General features: G+C 41.0%; 1 protein-coding gene across 4 annotated transcripts in view; it reads right to left on the bottom strand.

Moving 5' to 3' along the window:
- The window catches only part of RUNX1T1 (RUNX1 partner transcriptional co-repressor 1), a 220,105-nt gene that overhangs the window by 52,955 nt on the left and 148,879 nt on the right, over positions 1–18,271 (bottom strand). For all 4 annotated transcript variants that reach the window (XM_075549498.1, XM_075549499.1, XM_075549497.1 and 1 more), the window contains 2 exons: positions 14,907–14,996; positions 9,040–9,221 (listed from right to left, as the gene is read on the bottom strand). In XM_075549498.1, coding sequence (XP_075405613.1) covers positions 9,040–9,221; positions 14,907–14,996 — 272 coding nt within the window. The remainder of the gene's footprint in view (positions 1–9,039; positions 9,222–14,906; positions 14,997–18,271) is intronic.

Genomic DNA, 18,271 nt, shown 5'->3' with positions numbered 1-18,271 from the left:
GTCTAAAAACAGCCTAATTTTCAATCATTCTCCCTCAAGCTATTTTCCCCCAGTTCCTCAGTAAGAAAAGATCCCAACTATTTAAAAAGAAAACAACCCTCCATTAAAAAAAAAACAACAACAGAAAATCCCGTCTTTCTATAGCAATGAGTGCAAGAATTGAGAAAATGTTCTAAAACTGATTGTGCCCATAATTAGTGTATAACTCTTGTTGATGTGATTGAACTGTTAAATTGTATGATATGGCGGTCGTGTGCCAATATAACTTTTAAAAAAACAACAAAACTTTCTTCTACATGAAAGAGTTCATAAGTTATGATTTGTGAGTGTACAATGATAATCCATGAGTCATAGAAAAAATAAACCATTTAAGATAATTCAGGACAATGGAAAATATATATAAAATCATGATAATAAATAGAATGTGAAAATGCATTCCCTGGAGTTCTATATGGCAAGGTGCTGTATAAGATGTTGCCTCTAGGTATAAAACAATCAAAAGGGAAGGAAATACCAGCACACAGACTGTCCTAGGAGCACGCAGATCGGCACAGTATAATAAACATCGGAATGGAAAAGAAAAAAATAAAGCAACCCTGAATTCCAATCTTAGCCCTGGTACACCTAAGTTTATGTGCCCGGGCTCATTCTTCCATGTTACAAGTGGCCTCTCACCCTCCACATGGCTAACCTGACCCGTTCTTCCCTTGGACTTTGATACCAGTTGAGTATGCTGCCTTCGGTCCAGTCTCTGGAGCGGAAACTCGGAGAGCACTCTCAGAACTTTCTTCTCCGCATCAAGGCCTGTTGCTGGACTCAAGCATCTGGCAGAAGTGCCTTCTCCTGGCCCCAGGAAACTTTTTTCTTGGCCCAACCATACTGCCATCTCACTCTGCCAGCATCTTGTTAGGTGGCCAGGGGCCCTCTGGGCTTGTCTGTTGTCTCTCTCAGCCAAGCCTCCTCCCTGGACCACAGCTCTTGGAAAATGAGTAGGCTTCAGATCAAAAACTCCTCTGAGGTCCAACCTACTGTCAGGCATCAAATATTTATTTTGTTCTTTTATTTTTTTTAGAAAATCTATATCTAAATCTTAGGACATAATAGTTCTATTAAAGAAAATTATAACTGAACATTAAGCACATCTCCATTCCATTCTTTAGCATATGCAATCTGTTATCATTTTTAATAACAAATGCTACTGAACACTGAACCAATCAAAAGACAGAAGCTAAGCCATTTTCTTCACTGTATTTTTAAAAAACTTTTTACTGGGGGCTTGTACAATTCTTACCACAATCCATATCTTCATCGTATTTAAAAACCATACTTCAGCAAATGTTATCTTCTGCTAGAATGGTAGAAACAGGTGAGCTAAGAATTTTATATAGCATCATTCTTTTTTTATATAACATCATTCTTATTGATGTTGAATCATGTATCCATTACACAATAGATGACAATTTTCGCCACTTCCTTAAAAAGATTAAGCCTAATTCCTCATGGCAACATGTAGTGGGTGGCTGTGTTTGCAGTATCCCTGTGGGGAGAGTGGGATATTTAGACAGATTTAGAGAGTGAACCAAACAGGATATCACCACCGAGGCCAGATGGAGCGATGTGCCTTCAACTGCTTCCCCGCTAAACAGCTACCTGGGAGATAACTTCCCAAGCAGCACCCAGACGCCCTTATGAGCAAATAGGATGCAGGTGGATGCTTCCTCCTCCAGACATACAGGCGTGGTGCCTGGACCTTCAAGGATCACCATAATCAGATGCACAGAGCCATCCCCCAAGGAGACTGTGGAATGCTTCCGTCACGTGTCCCTTGTAGCCAGCCATCTGCTCAACAGTTAGACTGCCTGTTATTTGCCATTCCCCTGCCTGTCCTAATCTCTGGCCACTGCTGAAGTAACAGCTCCTGCTGTTTAGAATCGTGCTATCTTATTCTAATCTGTAGTCCGTATGTTCTGTTCAGAGACCATGTTGTGGTTTTGTTTGTTTGTTTGTTTGTTTGTTTTATGGTCAGTGAACCAATCATGGCATTTGATTCCTGGGCTGATTATGGCTTTTGTCATTGTGAGTTTTCACATATTTTAAAATGGACTAACCCAAGGCCCTCAGGGAGATCTGGTGGCTTAGTGGTCTATGTACTGGGTTCCTAACTACAGCTTTTTGAGAGAAAATGGACATTTGACACCTCAGCTTCTGGAGTGAACTGCTTCACCTCGGTCCCTGTGTCACCTGTGCACATGACGCTGGAAAGCAAAATGTGTCCTAAGAAGAGATGATGCATATTTCTGTCGGATGGAGGCAGATTCCTCTGTGTGGTCCTGTGAAAGAGCTATGGTCTTGGAAGCCCACCGGGGCAGTTCTACCTTGTCCTACAGGGTCGATACCCCTATAGGGCCAATGAGTTGGAGAAAGACTTTTGGGAGAGAGGCCACTTAATGTCTTACTTAAAATAAATTGTTGACGGCATGAAGTTGTAACTTTACTTTTTTTGGTTTAATTATTGTTTCTTGGCTGGGTTTTAGGTACCGCGTATATGAAAAGAGGAATTATCCCTTTAGTGAAAATAAAGGCATTAGTGGAAACACAAAGGTGGAACAAGACAGTGAGCCTCGAAGCCTTCATAGGCCTCTAAGCTAGTACTAAACCCTTTCTGGAAATGTGCTGGCAAGGCATCTTTTAACCCAAGTACGATGTAACCGGAGATGCCAGGGTCTGCACTTGCAGGCTAAACCTGCATGTTGCAAACGCCGCACGGACGGCAGAAAGGTGTTGAAAGAGAGCAGAGAAGGAAGAGATCACTCAGGAATGTATAATTGTTAGCACAGATGAACAAGGCTGAGTCAAGCAGAGTTGGCTTCAGATTCTGGCTCTGCTGTTTGCTTACAAGACCGTGCTTTTGACTGAAAAACGGGGATGCTCTCCTCTGCGCTCCCGAGACATGAACGAATCTATACGAAGAGCCCAATACATACCCAGCACTTAACCAGCTAATCAAAACACGTCCTTTTAAGCTGGCTGCTCAGGTCACCAGTTGTAAGAGCACGGGCAGGTACATCAGAGAATGTAGAGTTAGAATCTCATTGGTGCCTCTCATAAGCCACGCAACCTCAGGCAAAGTATCTAGCTCTGCCGAAGCTATGTAACAGGGCTGTTGGGAGCAGTGGCACGTATTCATAGGTTATTTATTTAGCACAGGGTCTGGTGCATCTTAGGTGCTCAGGGAGTAACTAGCCAGTATTATAACGTCTATTGATGACCGAGAAGATTGCAGAACCTGGCTGAGCTGGGCTGTGAAATATGAAAGATATAACAGAACAAACTAGCCGACCTCGGAGAAGCTGTCGGTCAGAACATAAAGTGAGGCGTGTAGCGTGTTCAGCAGGGTGAGGCCTCTGGGGCAGCAGGAACGGTGGCTTGCAGGTGAGAGTAAGGCTGCAGTGGGAAGAGAGCAATACAGCCTCTACAACTGGCCGGTATCTCTCCCCACAGACACGCTAGGGCACTAGAAAGCTTGATTACGTCAAAATTGATATGAATGTAAAAAAAGTTCCTACAGGAAACTGAAGAATGTATCAAAGATGCAACACAAAACAAGACTACGTTAATATAACATCAAATCCTTGCCTTTTTTGTCATGCACTAATGAATGCCGTAGATTAAGATGCATTCCACTATTGTTTGCATAGTCAATGAACCTGATCGTTCTCTGTACAGCTGACCTCTTCTCTATAAGAAGATTGCGTAATCAATATCCCATTCATCTGACAGAAAAGCAAAAGTGGACCTGGGCTCCTTACACAACACTGCTCCCAACCCTCCTTCCGGTCCTCCCACTTCATCAGGTTCCAACTTGCTCAGGATATGTAGCTGACCAGGGATCGTTTCTCCATGAAAAGATTTCTATGACCTCAGAAGAACACAGTGCCTAGACATGTGAAATTACACAGAAGACATAAACAACTGGAATGAACAACCACCCCTATCCAGAGCTCCTAGAAGAACTTTCCTAACTTACACTCTGCACAGAGAAGCATACTTCATGGGGCTGGAGGATTTCAGGTGGCTTCTCCATCAAGAACTCTGACTTTGGGCAAGCTGTGAGGGGCTCAGTTTCCTGAAGGACAAAGAGGAATTGGCCAGAGTTGGCTAAAAAATCTCCTTCAGCTGACAAATCATGTAATTCTACAGGCCCCACACGTCTAGAAAGTACTGCCCAATCATTATGGAAAGAGAAAATATTGTTATTAATCCAACCACATACGCTTCTATCAAAAGTCTAGAGATATTATGGTGAAAGTAAAGTATAATTACACTACGATGATACATCCAAGGGATTCTTTTTTTTTCTTATTAACAGACGATCTTTATTGCTATTTGTTACGTCTGTTGGTTGACCTTATCCCACTGCTGTCCTTGAGTCACCCTTACTCCTTAAAAGGAGTCCTGGAGGCACTGTCTCGGCTCGGTGCTGGGCTGCCAGATGCAAGAGCGGTGGTGCAAAGCCGCCAATGGGCCCTCAGGAGGAAGCCGAGGCCGCCTTGGGAACAAATGGAGCAGTTCTACTCTAGCCTGGCGAGTCGCGGTGCGTCTGGGTCGGCTCCATGTCAGTGGGGGTGGTTTGTTTTCTCATATCCTGGCGTACTACATGTTGTATCTTTTACTTGATTTTTTTTTTAGGAAATAATTCTTAGACTCAACTATGTGATATTTTCAAAGTGAAAAATGAATGAAAAAAGAATGTTAAACAAAACCACTGTTCATTCAGTTTGGTTTCCTAAGGAAGAAAGATTCTGAAACTGAATATTATCATAACAAGAAAGAACTCAGTATGCTGACAAATATCACACAGAAAGTGATACATCATGGTCACGAGAAAAGAAAGATAGCAATGATTAATATAACACGAATATATTTTCATCACAATAATTGCATTTACTCTGCAGGTAAGAAAATGCAGCAATGTGGAACTGTCCTTTTCTCACTCAATATTAAAGTGGACGTGGCTTCAACAACCATCATGGTAAGCGATTCTAAAAGCGTGTTCCTAACTTCTAGTCTCTATCCTTGAAAGTATTCATTTCATTTAACAGGCTGGAAAAAACATTCCATTCTTCTCTTCAGCATCTCACATCACAGAATGCCTAAAGAATAAAGACTGGTTATGAATAACACACCTTTCACGCAGAAGGAGGCTTCAAAACTTTGTGGGGAAATTCCGTTATCGTTTTATTCCATGCTTCCCATGAACTTGTTGAATTCCTATTGTAGTAAAAGAGTTGACAACAGAATATCTAATACATTTCCCCTAGAATTTCAGGATGTGGGGGAGGGGGAGCCTAACTTTTACATGGAAAATTACCTTTTCCGAATTTGGGCTCTACAGTGTTCTATGGACCACAGCCTTACTAATGCAGTCAGGCTTGTGCAAGAAGGCTCCCCAGCGGGCTAGGAAGAGGGAGGAGAATACATTCCATTGTTCTGGAGAGACACCCTTGGAGTATTCATTCTTCTGTAAATAACAGTAAAACAACAAAGCACAACCGGTGAGATCGGATTTAAGGATAAGAAGAAAGTGCCATTTGCTGAAACCCATCCCGGAGACACACGATGACTGTTGAGTGCCTAACCTGCATCAATCGTCATAGAATCGAAGCCCCCAAAGCTGTAAACAAAATAGAGAGCATGCTTTTGTTCATGACATGTCATGAACAAATTACCAAAATGTGTTTTCTCCTCAGGTGTCAGTTTTTCCCTCTTTTAGTGACTGATGGCTCCCAGTGTTATTACAGAAACAGATTGATCTTTTTAACGAGCCACTTTAATAGACTCCAAAATCTCACCGTGGCTGCTCATCCACGTCAGACCATATGTACCAGCAAAGCATTCAGTAAAACAAACCAAAAACAGCGCTGCTGTCAGACAGCTCCATACTCTATAAAACTCCACAGGGCACACATGGGTACACAAGTGCACATGCAAACGAGATGCCAAAAATACATGTGAAGAAAAAATATTAATGTAAAGGGCCATATTTTCTTAGCTCTGATCATCAAATTCCCACAAGGTACACATGTATTTACACAACATGTTCTCATTACCTTTTCTCCTCATGCTAAGAAAATTCATTTGCCACTTTACCATTGTAATATATACGCCAGATTCCACTTTAAAAAGAATTCCATCCCATCATGAGAACAAAAAGTCTTACTATAGTGAATGAGTGGGGGAGTGTGGAGTGGAGACCCAAAACCCATTTGTAGGCCACTGAACATCCCCTTACAGAAGGGTCTTGGGGAGGAGACTAGACAGTCAGGGTGCGATGTAGCACGATGAAAAATACAACTTTCCTCTAGTTCCTAAATGCTTCCCCCCACCCCCCTTCATGATCCAATTCCTACAGTGCAAGCCCGACTAGACCAGAGGATGTGCACTGGTACAGATGGGAACTGGAAACACAGGGAAGCCCGGGCGGATGATCCCCTCAGGACCAGTGGTGTGAGCGGCAATACCGGGAGGGTGGAGGAAGGGTGGGTTGAAAAGGGGGAACCGATTACAAGGATCTACATGTGACCTCCTCCCTGGGGGATGGACAACAGAAAAGTGGGGGAAGGGAGACGTGAGACAAATAAAAAAATGACAAAATAATGATTTATAAATTATCAAGGGTTCATGAGGTAGGGGAGAGTGGGGAGGGAGGGGAAAAATGAGGAGCTGATGCCACGGGCTTGGGTGGAGAGCAAAAGTTTTGAGAATGATGAGGGCAACGAATGTACAAATATGCTTTACATGATTGAAGTATGTATGGATTTTGATAGGAGTTGTATGAGCCCCTAATAAAATGATTTTTTTTAAAAATGAGGAGCTGATACCAAGGGCTCAAGTAGAAAGCAAATGTTTTGAGAATGATGATGGCAACAAATGTACAAATGTGCATGATACACGGATGTATATATAGATTGTGATAAGAGTTGTATGAGCCCCCAATAAAATGACTGGAAAAAAAAAGGATTCCATCCAAAGACCAACTGCATGAATCAACTCTACCAGTGTCGTTGAATGATCAAAGGGGAAGGAAGACTGAGGGTCTATCGGACTGAATGCACACACAACGCCCATCAGCAGAACAAGGATCCCGAAGGTTTGTGGGATTTAGCATGGCATTTGCCTAATGATAAGCCAGCATCTTGTTCAAGGTTTACCTAAGGATTGTTCATGGGAAGTCTAAAGCCACTGCATATTCAAATACAAAATGCTGTTAAAGAGCTTAGGGGGAAATGGCTGGAAATGTGAATAAACAAAGGAAACCAACTTGTTGTACTGTCCGTTATTGAGCAGTTAAGATTCCTATAGTAAGTTGTACCCATTTTTAAATTTGCCTGTAGGGCATCTTTGTATGCATCATCGCTATCTAAACCTTTCCCTGTAATCTTCTCTTCCCCAAACCCAGATGATGCTTATTCTTCCCCAACATTCTAGCTAGTCTCTAATTCTTTCATCAAAACAGAGTTGAAACATCCCAGTACCCGATGCGGCACTAAGTGATACAGGATACATGGGCTGGAACCAGAGAGGAGCGTGCATCATCTGTTCTGAGGTCCCCTCGTACTTTCTAGCATCGCGTGGACAGGCAACGCCGGGACCTCGATGAAGCCCCTAAAGTTTCCAATGTCCTATTTCCCCTGGAACATGAGAGGGCTTCAGAAAGTTTGCAGACAGCTCCCATTTTCATTTGGCTCCATTTTTTTTAAGCGAACCTTTGAAACTCCCTCGTAGGACCAATAAGTTATGATTTGCCCAAACTAAGAAAGGAACACCATTGCTAGGTCATACATGGAGATGGGCCTATAATATATCCCAAGTAAACTCATATTTAGTTTGTTTTAATAATCAAGAATTATCAAGAGAACTTCTTGTCTCAAGGAGAACAAAGTTCTATTTATGGTAGTATAAAAATGCTTAACAGAAGATTACATAACAATGATATATAAACATGATGGCTGTTAATAATATACTGATTAGCAAACAGCTAAGACATTTATCGGCAGACAACTCAGGCTCAGAGGGATGTCTCTGCGCACCTACAAGGGTCACAAGGGCCTATAAACCTGGGACGTAGACGTGACTCAGTGGCAACCCCTCAAAAACTGTTCTATTGATAGTTAGTAAAAAGAATGCAGAAAGTAAAGAAAATGTATGACAGACAAGCCTTTTAATGTCATCTTCTTCTCAGAGCATCCCTGTGCTGCAAGCGCTCTGCCGAACTCTGTCCTAAGACTTTACATTAGAAAATACCAGTAAATCAGGTGGCAGCATTCCCAAAAATTATTTTAAGAAGGTACATGGTAAGTTCCGTGCTTTTATGCCTGAATCAACTCCTTGAGAAGGTCTAAGTTTAGAATTCTTAGTTATGAGAGCAGAGTGCCTTCGAAAATAATTATTGGCTGATGAATAGGATTTTTTTCAGCAAAAACATTATGCACTCAGCCTACTTTTTAACTCTTATCTTTACTCAGGTCACCGAAGTTCCAACGATTTTTCTCTTAGTTCATATAAAACCCAAATTAAATAGCTTCTGAGCTGTGTTTGAGTAACGCAAAAAGGTCAGCTTTAAAAACCATCTTTTCAGAACTGTCTGCTTAACCGAGAGGCGAAAGGAAAAAAAGAAAGAATTTCAGTTAAGAAAACTGGTCATAGGAAATTGAACAACACTGAAGAATAAAATATGTGGTTAGGTGGAAGTATGTAATAAATAACCCTCTTAACACCAACTGTGTGCTTAAGAACCAGGAGGGACACTTGGGACACATGACCGCAAGGATGGTCATGCGCAGAAGCCCAACACACACAAATCAGAAATCACCATTCCGCACCAGCCCAGGCTAGAACGGAGCTTCCACGTGTCCATTCTAGTATATTGTGATTTTGCAAAAGATATAGGTCAGCAATTAAAAGGTCGTATGAAATGTGTCTTCGTGCCTGTGATGTGAGGGAAAGACCAAGGTTAGATCCAAGTTTCCACGCTCTCACCTGTCTGGAGTTCGCCTCTTCCCGTTTTCGTTCACATCGAGAAGCAGCTCTGAGGAGTCAACAGGTGAGGTGGTGCTGGCATCCAGAAGCAGCTGTTCATGCTGGGCGAGGTACTGGGCAGGGTTCTGTTTGGCCAGTCTTGCGCAATGAAGGAGCTCACGCTGCAGCAGGGGCAAGTTGGCCTGAAAGAGCAGGACAGAGATCAAAGAGAGGACTGGCAGTTCCCTTCCAACCAGCGGACTACTCTAATTTTCAAACACTGGTTGAGAGAATGCAGAGCCTGTGCACAGTGCGGCATGGCCTATGGGGCACCTGTTAGGTTCTACCTGGGCCCAGATTGTCTCCGATGCAAGGGGTCTGACCTATCTGACTCCATTTTTCCCACCTCAATTTTCTCATAAATAACATTTGCAGGTTTATTTGACTATTTTTCAGCCTCTAACTCAAACATAATTGACAACAAGCTCTACAAGACTAGGAGATTCCATTCATAAAAATGTCAGGGGAGATAGGGTAGATGTAAAACATAAGGGATCTTCCCAAGGTTTGTGGGAAACTTCTATTATCTTTTCATGTAGTTTTAACACAAACTTAAAAAAGTTCATTCATACAAACCATCCAGTTAATTTCATAACAGGTTACCTAGGAACGTTCTGTTTCGTATCTAGTGACTTCTCTAAAAGAAACTACTCTCTTCAAATGATAACGGATATGCATACAGAGAGATCAACATAATGTATATCTTTAATAACCAGCAGTGCCACACAGCATGTACCTAACAACCTGGGTAGTCAGACCAGCGACATGGATAGCTCTCCAGCCTGACCAGCAGAGGCTAGTACATAGGGTTTCTGTGCTTGCTTTCTATCGGTCTTAGGACTCTCGTCTATAGTCTAAGGACTATCGAAGGACGCTTCCATTGTTTGTGGAAACATAGATTTTAAAAATAATGGAATTTCTACTCAAGCAATTTGAAACTGTGTGTGTGTGTGTGCGTGTGTGTGTTATGAGTGAGTGAGTGAGAGAGAGAGATTGATAGATAGATTGATAGATTGAAATTAGGAAAAGTGTCTCATGCAGCGTCAGGTATTGCCCTCATCCTAGTCTAGCATTTTAGATAAAGACTCTCAGCGCAGGTCATTGGCCATTTCAAATAACAAAATGGAGAACAATGAAGGAGGTGGTTTCCAACATAGTCCGGCATTATTAGTATGAAAACTGTGAAGAGCACTTTATTCTGAAGAGTAAATGTACTCTGTCATAATGAATCCAAATTGGTGTCTGCCCCTCCCCCTCCCTCCACCCCTCCCTCTTTTGAGTGGAATGAATGAACAGCATTCACTGGCAATAACACTTAAGGCTAGAAATTCAAAGGCAGGCAGGTAACAAATCACTTTGCGACTCAAAGACTTTATTTGTTGGAACCAAGTGACATGAACACTGCTTAAACATCAGGTAGAAGAGCTTTTCTGGAAAGGACATGCGACCAGCTGCCTCAATCTCTGCCCGAGAGCCTTGCAGAAAGCTTCCGCAATGCAAAATGCTGCCACTGAGTCACTGCTGACTCCAAGGGGCCCCTTGGGGGTTCAGAGACTGCCCCTGTTTGGAGGTGTAGACCAGGGACAGTCAACTAAGTCCATGGATTAAAGTGTGAGCCCAGGACCTGTAACTCTGATTCATGTGTTTGTGGTCTTGCTGAAGAAGTATCTCATCACAATGACACCCAAACATGGTAGGGGTGTTATGATGAGATGGTTCTTGGTTAATAACAATATACATGAGTATTCGAACAGATATCGAAAAAGTAGGAGTGTTTGATAAAGAAAAACATCGCACACATACTGTGATAATGGAAATGACTTCCTACAGCAATACTAAAAATGAACCATTCTTCCTCGCTCATACAGATGATTGTGCAGACATGTTTCCAAATACTTAAAGGAAAACCCCAAACCTTTCTTTTACCTCCTTAAGTGAGCAGCACGATTGTCAAGTACCACCAATCAAAGAGAGCAGCTCTGCTAACATTTTTGCTTTGTTTTTTAATAAATCACTTTTATTGGAGGCTCTTCCAGCTCTTATCACAATCCATATATCAATTGTATCCAGCACATTTGTTGCCATCATCATTTCCAAAACATTTCCCTTCTACTTGAATATCAGCTCCTCTCTTTTTCCCTCCCTGGTTAACCTTTTTGAATGTTCTAAGAATCATTCTGCAGTGTGCATATAAGATTCAAATTTCCCATAACAATATTCTGCAAACGTCTCTGTTCCCTGCTACTAGTTCTTTTAAAATCTCAAACATTAACAAAGAGGGGAAAAAACACAATCGTTAGGACTCCCTCGAGAAGAGCATGTTATTCAGTAAGTCCTGGGAAGACGAGACATTGAGAATGATGAGGAACAAGTCGGGGTAGGATGAGGAGACGTCAGCACTGTATTTCTTCACTTGACTAATACTAGACTCGACATGTTCTTCAGAGGAGGGACTGCAGAGGGCCACCTACTCACGCACACTCACAAATGAGACTGGGATGCGCTACATCGAGCGGAGTCAGGTGGGACCGCAGGTAAAGACTCTATCTGAACATAGAGAGACCTTTCAAAAGTAATCATATGCCTTCTGTCAAGAATGCTAGCAATATTTAACCAAGCAGGCAAACACGGTTATGCCAGCTCAGAGAGACAAATTCCTGAATGATAATTGGGAGAACTGACTCACAGGCCGGACATCTTGTGTGCAGATGTCTTTTGGCAAAGCATTCCCTGGATCCCAGCCAGAGCCGGCTTTAATGTATTCAGTACAAGAGTTGATTTTTAAGACACACAAAATAGTCCTTCTGCAGAGAAATTAGGCAATGTGCACTTATTTGGATATGTGCTAGAGATAACCATTTTTTTTTAGTTTCAGGATCAATGAAATATATTGTCAAACACGAGACAGTTAAATGCTGAGTTTAACTGGTTAAAGGGTAAACAAAGTTTTACATTGGTGTCTAAAAATCGAGACATTAACAAGAAGAGACGCTGTGATGTGACTTTATTTTTGACTAAAAATGTTATTCAGGTCCCCTCACTCCTCTGCCCATCAGAAAAATCATCTTCACTGTATTTTGGTAGATTCTTCACTTCATGTTGAATACAGGCCCTGCCACACAGCTGAGTGACTAACAGGAAACACATCTGCCTCCAGTCTCAAATTTAAATGTATGGATGGCCTAAGACAAGAGGCTGTCACGTGGTACTCAGTTTAATTTAGCGATTCCATAAACATCTTCTTCCAATTTAAAAAATATGGTAATACAAAGCAATTTTGTTTGCTCTAATTCTGGTGCCAGATTAGGTAATTAGGATGGTGTCTAATATCCTTCCAGTAAATGTTTCTCCATAAATGCAAAATGGAATCGAGGGTCTGCGGGTTACATTAGCTTAATGAAAACAAGACTTCAATGCACATTGTTACAGCAGTGTTTGAATGCACTTATTAAGGCCCGAGTTCCCACAACCATATGGTTTTTGTCATTAATGTCTCCTTTGAGGAAAAGCACTAAAATTAGAAAAAAAAGTTATATCTTTGATTCCAATGATCCCAACTAAACGATATGGTAACCATATGGTGTGCAGCAGCAATAGAAGAATCTGCAAGTGTCCTTGTAAGCTTTTAAAAAATTTTTGGCTGCCAACTTGACCCTGCAAAGAGTTTTTTTCCCCCTCCCCCTTTTATATTTAAAGCAGAGCAAAGAGACTAGTGGTCTTCACACAGGAAATGGCATTCATATGAAGAAATCTTTACCAAAAAAAAAACAACTCGCAGAAAGCCAGAGTCTAGTCTCAACCAATTTGCTCAAAACAATTTGCTTTTAAGTATGAATATGTGGTTAAAGTATAAACTGTTTTGGAGAAAGGGGGGGCACATACTAATCTAGATAGCATACCTTTAACTTTACATTCACAAGTTGGAATGAAATGAAAAGAAGCTAAATTAGGTTTCTATATCAAAAGAGCTACGTATTGGTTTTGACATAGTTTCAGAAAAGCATGTTTCATTTCATTGCCATAAGAACCGTAGTTAGCGGAGAAGGCGAACATCCAGAAAGTCCAGAACTGGGGTTCAAAAAGACACTTTTTCAGCTTTTTTAGTACTTATTTAAATGTGTTGACTTTTTTAAGTTAAAAATACGATGGGATTTTGCACAGAACTGTCATCGCGTAGATATCTAGTGTTTCCTAAATACCGAGTTCTAAGAAGATTCATAAAAGGAAAAATTGGAAACCAAGCGACTGAGTCCATTCTGCCTCTCTCCTAGTACTCCAGGCCAGGGCAGAAACGCCCTGTGGGTTCTGTGGCTCTGGCCCTTTACAGGACTGAAGCCTCGTCTTTCCACAAAGGTAAATAAATGCCCTTGGTCAAATAATGCAACCACAGGTTTAGTGAGTGTTCATTTTAAAGTAACATGTAAAGGTGAAGCCAAATGGCTCCTTCTCAGTAATCAATCTGTTAGACCTGTCTGTTAGCAGAAACATGCCATTTTCTTTCAAATATTATTTATGGAGAACCATTATGCTTGCCCAAATATTAGTGGTAGCTCCGACATTTGCTTTTCTCCTCAACTGTCTATTCAGCAATGAATTTAAAAACAAAACCAGAAAGAGTTGCCAACACATCGATTCTCACTTGTGTCCAGTCAGAGTAGCATTGTGTTCTGTAAGGTTTTTAGTGGCCGCAATATTTAGATGTGCAACACCGAACCTTTCTTCCAAGGCACCTCTGGGTAGTTTCAAACCACCAACTTTTCAGGCCCTGCTGTGAGTACGTTATTCACCTTTAAATTGAATAGTGAGACTTTGAATGGTGAGACTTTGCCCTGCACTTAATCTGGATACACCATTAGGGAAGACCAATTACTAGAACAGGACATCTAATTTGGTAAGAAAACCTTCAGTAAGGGGACTGATACAGTAGCAATAACAACAGACTAAAACATATCTGTGATCAGTAAGATGGCATGAGATCAGGCAACACTTCATTCTGATACACATAATGTCGTCATGGCTCGAAGCTGACTCCCAGGCAATTAACAGCAGCAAGATTACATAGTATAGTCTTTGTTTCTCTTGCTAACTAAGGCGCTTCTGTTTGTTTGTTTTCAGTTGCTTTACTGAAGAGGTAGAAGAAGTTGCTGGAGCAGTGGGGCTCAAAGCTGAGTACCAAAATCCATGTGTTACCACACACGCCTCAATTAGAACTGAGCGAGGGAAGTTCCTTGGTCTTCTCACCTGCTCCCTGTTTCCTCATCGGCAGAAAAAATGGGTAAAGGTCTGCTCTTTCTACCACATATGCTGTTGCAAAAGTACAATTAGAAATAAAATGAAAACTCCGCTGAAAACTAAAAATCACAACTAATTCAACCAATCATCTAGTCATTCTAGGCATGAGCAATGTAGAATGTGACTCCCATCCTCCACTGGCCAAATAACCATCAAGCAAAGCTCCTATTCAGGTGCCTAAATTCTCATACAAACTTAGTAAGTTCACTTAATAACTACTGAAAACACTGTTTTAATTTTAGGACTATATAGGTAATGAACAGAAAAACATAGCTATCCAAATAATTTTCATCCTTGAAATGAAGCCAAATCACCCTTAAATATTGAAGAAGAAGAGGAAGAAGAAGAGAAAAAATGTAATCATAGTCATAGAAGTAGTAGTAGTAGTAGGATGAGGAGTAATAGTAGTAGAAATAGTAGTAGGAGTAGGAGTAGTAGCAGGAGTAGTTAGGAGGAGGAGGAGTAGCGGTATGCTTGTGACCTAGCAACAATATGGTCTGAAATACTTTCTACTAGATCAGTGAACTGTACAATACCTTCAAAAATGGGATGACAAAAGGTCTCAGTGGGAAGTTAGTAGCTTCTTGCAGTTTGGAATGAAATTCTTCAATGGTCAAAGTAGAGTTCTGTGGAACCAAATATATATTATAAATGTGTTTGTCTCTTGCGGAAATAGTAAAGACCCTGAAACCAATACATTATGAATATGCAACACACCATATTAACATACAGATATATATAAATCTAAAATTTCAACATAAAATCTTTTGCCTTTGTAGAAAAGATCATATCGTCTTGGAAGTTTTTGCATTTAACAAGAACCTACTAAAACTACCTTTGTGGACAACAAACATACTGGGGTGTACTGAAAAGCACATCCCTTGAATGTGGCAGAGGTCAGTGCTAAAATTTGTCAATTCATCTCACCGGTCAGGTCAGTGTCTGTTCAGTGGAAGCGTTCTCCTCTTCCTATCTTTCTACAGTGCATGCTCTCTTGGTCTACCCCCCCAAAATTGCTTGCTCAGGATGATTATTAAGTTGGCTAGTATGTTGTGTCAATGAAGGTTTGTGCCCCCATGAGTCACCGAGTCTTGGAGCTAACAACTCAAGTGGCTTCTGATTCCCGCGGCAAAGCTTGGCAACGTGAAACCCAAAAGAGACTGCGCAAATGAATTCAAATTCACTCCTACAACTCCATCCTACAACATAAATTAGCCTACAAATAAAATAAGCCCAGGGATTATATCCTTCAACAGGCAATGTGTGTTGATAGTAAATAGACAGGCAGCCTAGTGCTGTAAAGGGGTTAAGTAAATTAACCTTCTTTGGATTTTCCCCCAGTTAAACACTAGGTAGAATTGCAACTGTCCTATTAGCCTTAACTTCCTTTACTTCCATTGAAGCATTTATCTCGTAGTTAGGAGTCACGCTGAGGCCCGACAAAACTGGGGTATTTGTGACCTAGCAATGTTAATTACTGCTGTCTTCTTCTTTTCCTTTGTGATAAAGTATGGAAGCACCAAATTGTAGGTTTTTTCATACCACCAACTCAAATAGTCTTTATAAGAAACTATGAATGAATACCAACTTTCTATAACAACCCACAAATTAAGAAGGCTTTTTTTTGTGGTGGAGGGTTATTTTGTTTTAGTGATTCATTTTCTATAAGACAATTTCACCCCTGTTTATTCACTCAGTGCAACAAAGAGTTTAAGGTGCTTTCTTATGCTTTAACTGCTGGATGCAAATCAGTCACTATCAATTGTGTGATCTTGTATCTCTTTGTGAAACTGTGTACCAATGTGCAAAATGTGTGCGAAATTCACCACCTTAAAGGTTGGTTCCAATAATTCAATAAAATGACATGCATGAACACTTTCAGTCACGTTCTGGAAACAAACACCTATTCTCTGTGCGTTCGCTGATTGGACAAATATTCATTTCCCACCTACTACATGCAAGGCATAACACCATCCCTTAATTACTCTCTGTAAACTTTTAGGTACACATACAAAGATCCAGAAAAAATTATTTCAATACAAAGTTTGCTAGCGCACATGTAAAAACTCTCCTTAAAGCCGCCAAGTCTTTCTACGTTTTAAGTTAATAGTGTTAATAAGGAACATAGCAAATTTCATATGGTAGGTAGCTTTCACAAAACCATCTTTTAAAAACTGGTCATTTGATGAAATTATTGCTTTGGTTTTACTTTTAAATTCACGAGTTCAATTTACTTACATGCCAAAAAGCAAATTGCTAAACCTCAAGAGTGAGTAGGAAGCAAACGTTAAGTGATGGATGTATGTCTCTGAAGTCCAGGTACCACTTCCGTCTACCATCACCTTCGCACACAGCGGTGCCCGGTGAGGTGAGGGCCAGTGGGAGGTGTGACAGCTGTATACTCTAGCAGCAGGAAGGAGAAGGAGTTAACAATAGGTGAAATTTAAATTGCAAAATTCTCTTTAAATTTGAGATGTGCCAACAAGTGGATTCTGACTCCAAGCAGAACTGACTCAAAGTACCAGTAGGGTTTCCCAAGGCTGCAACCAGTACAGAAGCAGACTTCCAGACTTTCTCACTCACAGTGGTGGTGGGTTCGAATTGTCAACCTTTCAGCTAGTAGCCAGGCACTTTGTCCACTGCGCTACCGGACCCTCCTCTCTCTACCATGTCAGTCCCCAAACCAGCACTTTCATTCGGAGTCGTCGTCTTCCAGGCTTACTGGTCTAACAGACACTGTTGGGACCCTGAGACCAGGACCACGGGCGCCCTTTAGATGTGGACTGGACTCATTCAATTGGCTCAATTCAAAACCAATGGATACACAGGCCTATACGGTGAATAATAATGTGTGGGAAGTACTCGCTCCTTGAAAAAGAATCAACCCAGGGCAACAGGGCACCATTTGCCCAGGGAGAAAGCTCAGCAATCTGGAAGGGACAGGGACAAAGCATACATGGGAAGAGTAAAGGCAGGGAGAGAGCAGAAAGAGTGCTGTTATATGGTGGGGCTGCAGCTGATGGGGTAAAACAAAATGTGTGTAAACTAGCCAACGGAAAACCAAGTTTCTCTATACATGATTATCCATATCCCAATAAAGGATTTAAAAATAGTCATAATACTTCTGGGTCTTCTTTTGCAAAATACAATGGGCAGATCACAAAAATACAAGGGCATTTCAAAATTTTCTGGAAAAAATCCATTATCTTTTAATGATATTTTTCCATGAACATCTAAAGTCCTCTCATACATAAACTATTTCTAGGAAGAAGACACTGCTATCTATCGTTTGAATTTCAGTTCTACTATAATCCTATGGTCGAAAGACTGAATAGGTGATTAGTATGGGAACTACAATGATGTAAGATACCACAAAATCTCCTACATATATAAAAACACACATGCAATAATTATGAAAGTTACTATCACACAATAAAAAATGACATTTTAAGATAATGTCAAAAATAGAGGATAGTACACAAAATGACCGGGGTCTGCTCTCAAGCGAAGGTCCGTGGCAGTGCAGTGACGGTGATGAGTTGTTCATCAAATGGACGGTGGCTTGAACCCACCACCACAGGAAAAAGATGTGGCAGTCTGTCTGCCCAAAGACGTACAGGCTTGGGAACTCTTGAGCCGTTCTACGCTGTTCTATAGAGTCAGAATGGGGTTCCTATAGAATCAGAATCATCCCAGTGGTAATGGATTTGATTTGGGGTTTGGTTCTCAAACCAATGACTTACGTAATTCTACCCAAACAAAATCTTTTTTAAAGAAATCACTAGCCTTAAAAAAAATCTAAATAGATGACTGAACTATTCAATGGTATAACTTCTGGAATACATGACAATAGAACTCTTTTGAAAACATCAAAATATTTTAAGGGCAGAATTTATCCTTA

Source organism: Tenrec ecaudatus, chromosome 5, assembly GCF_050624435.1.
Source record: "Tenrec ecaudatus isolate mTenEca1 chromosome 5, mTenEca1.hap1, whole genome shotgun sequence".
Classification (NCBI taxonomy): domain Eukaryota; kingdom Metazoa; phylum Chordata; class Mammalia; order Afrosoricida; family Tenrecidae; genus Tenrec; species Tenrec ecaudatus.
Note: the sequence above shows the minus strand (reverse complement) of the source record. Positions and strands in the feature narration are given on the sequence as shown.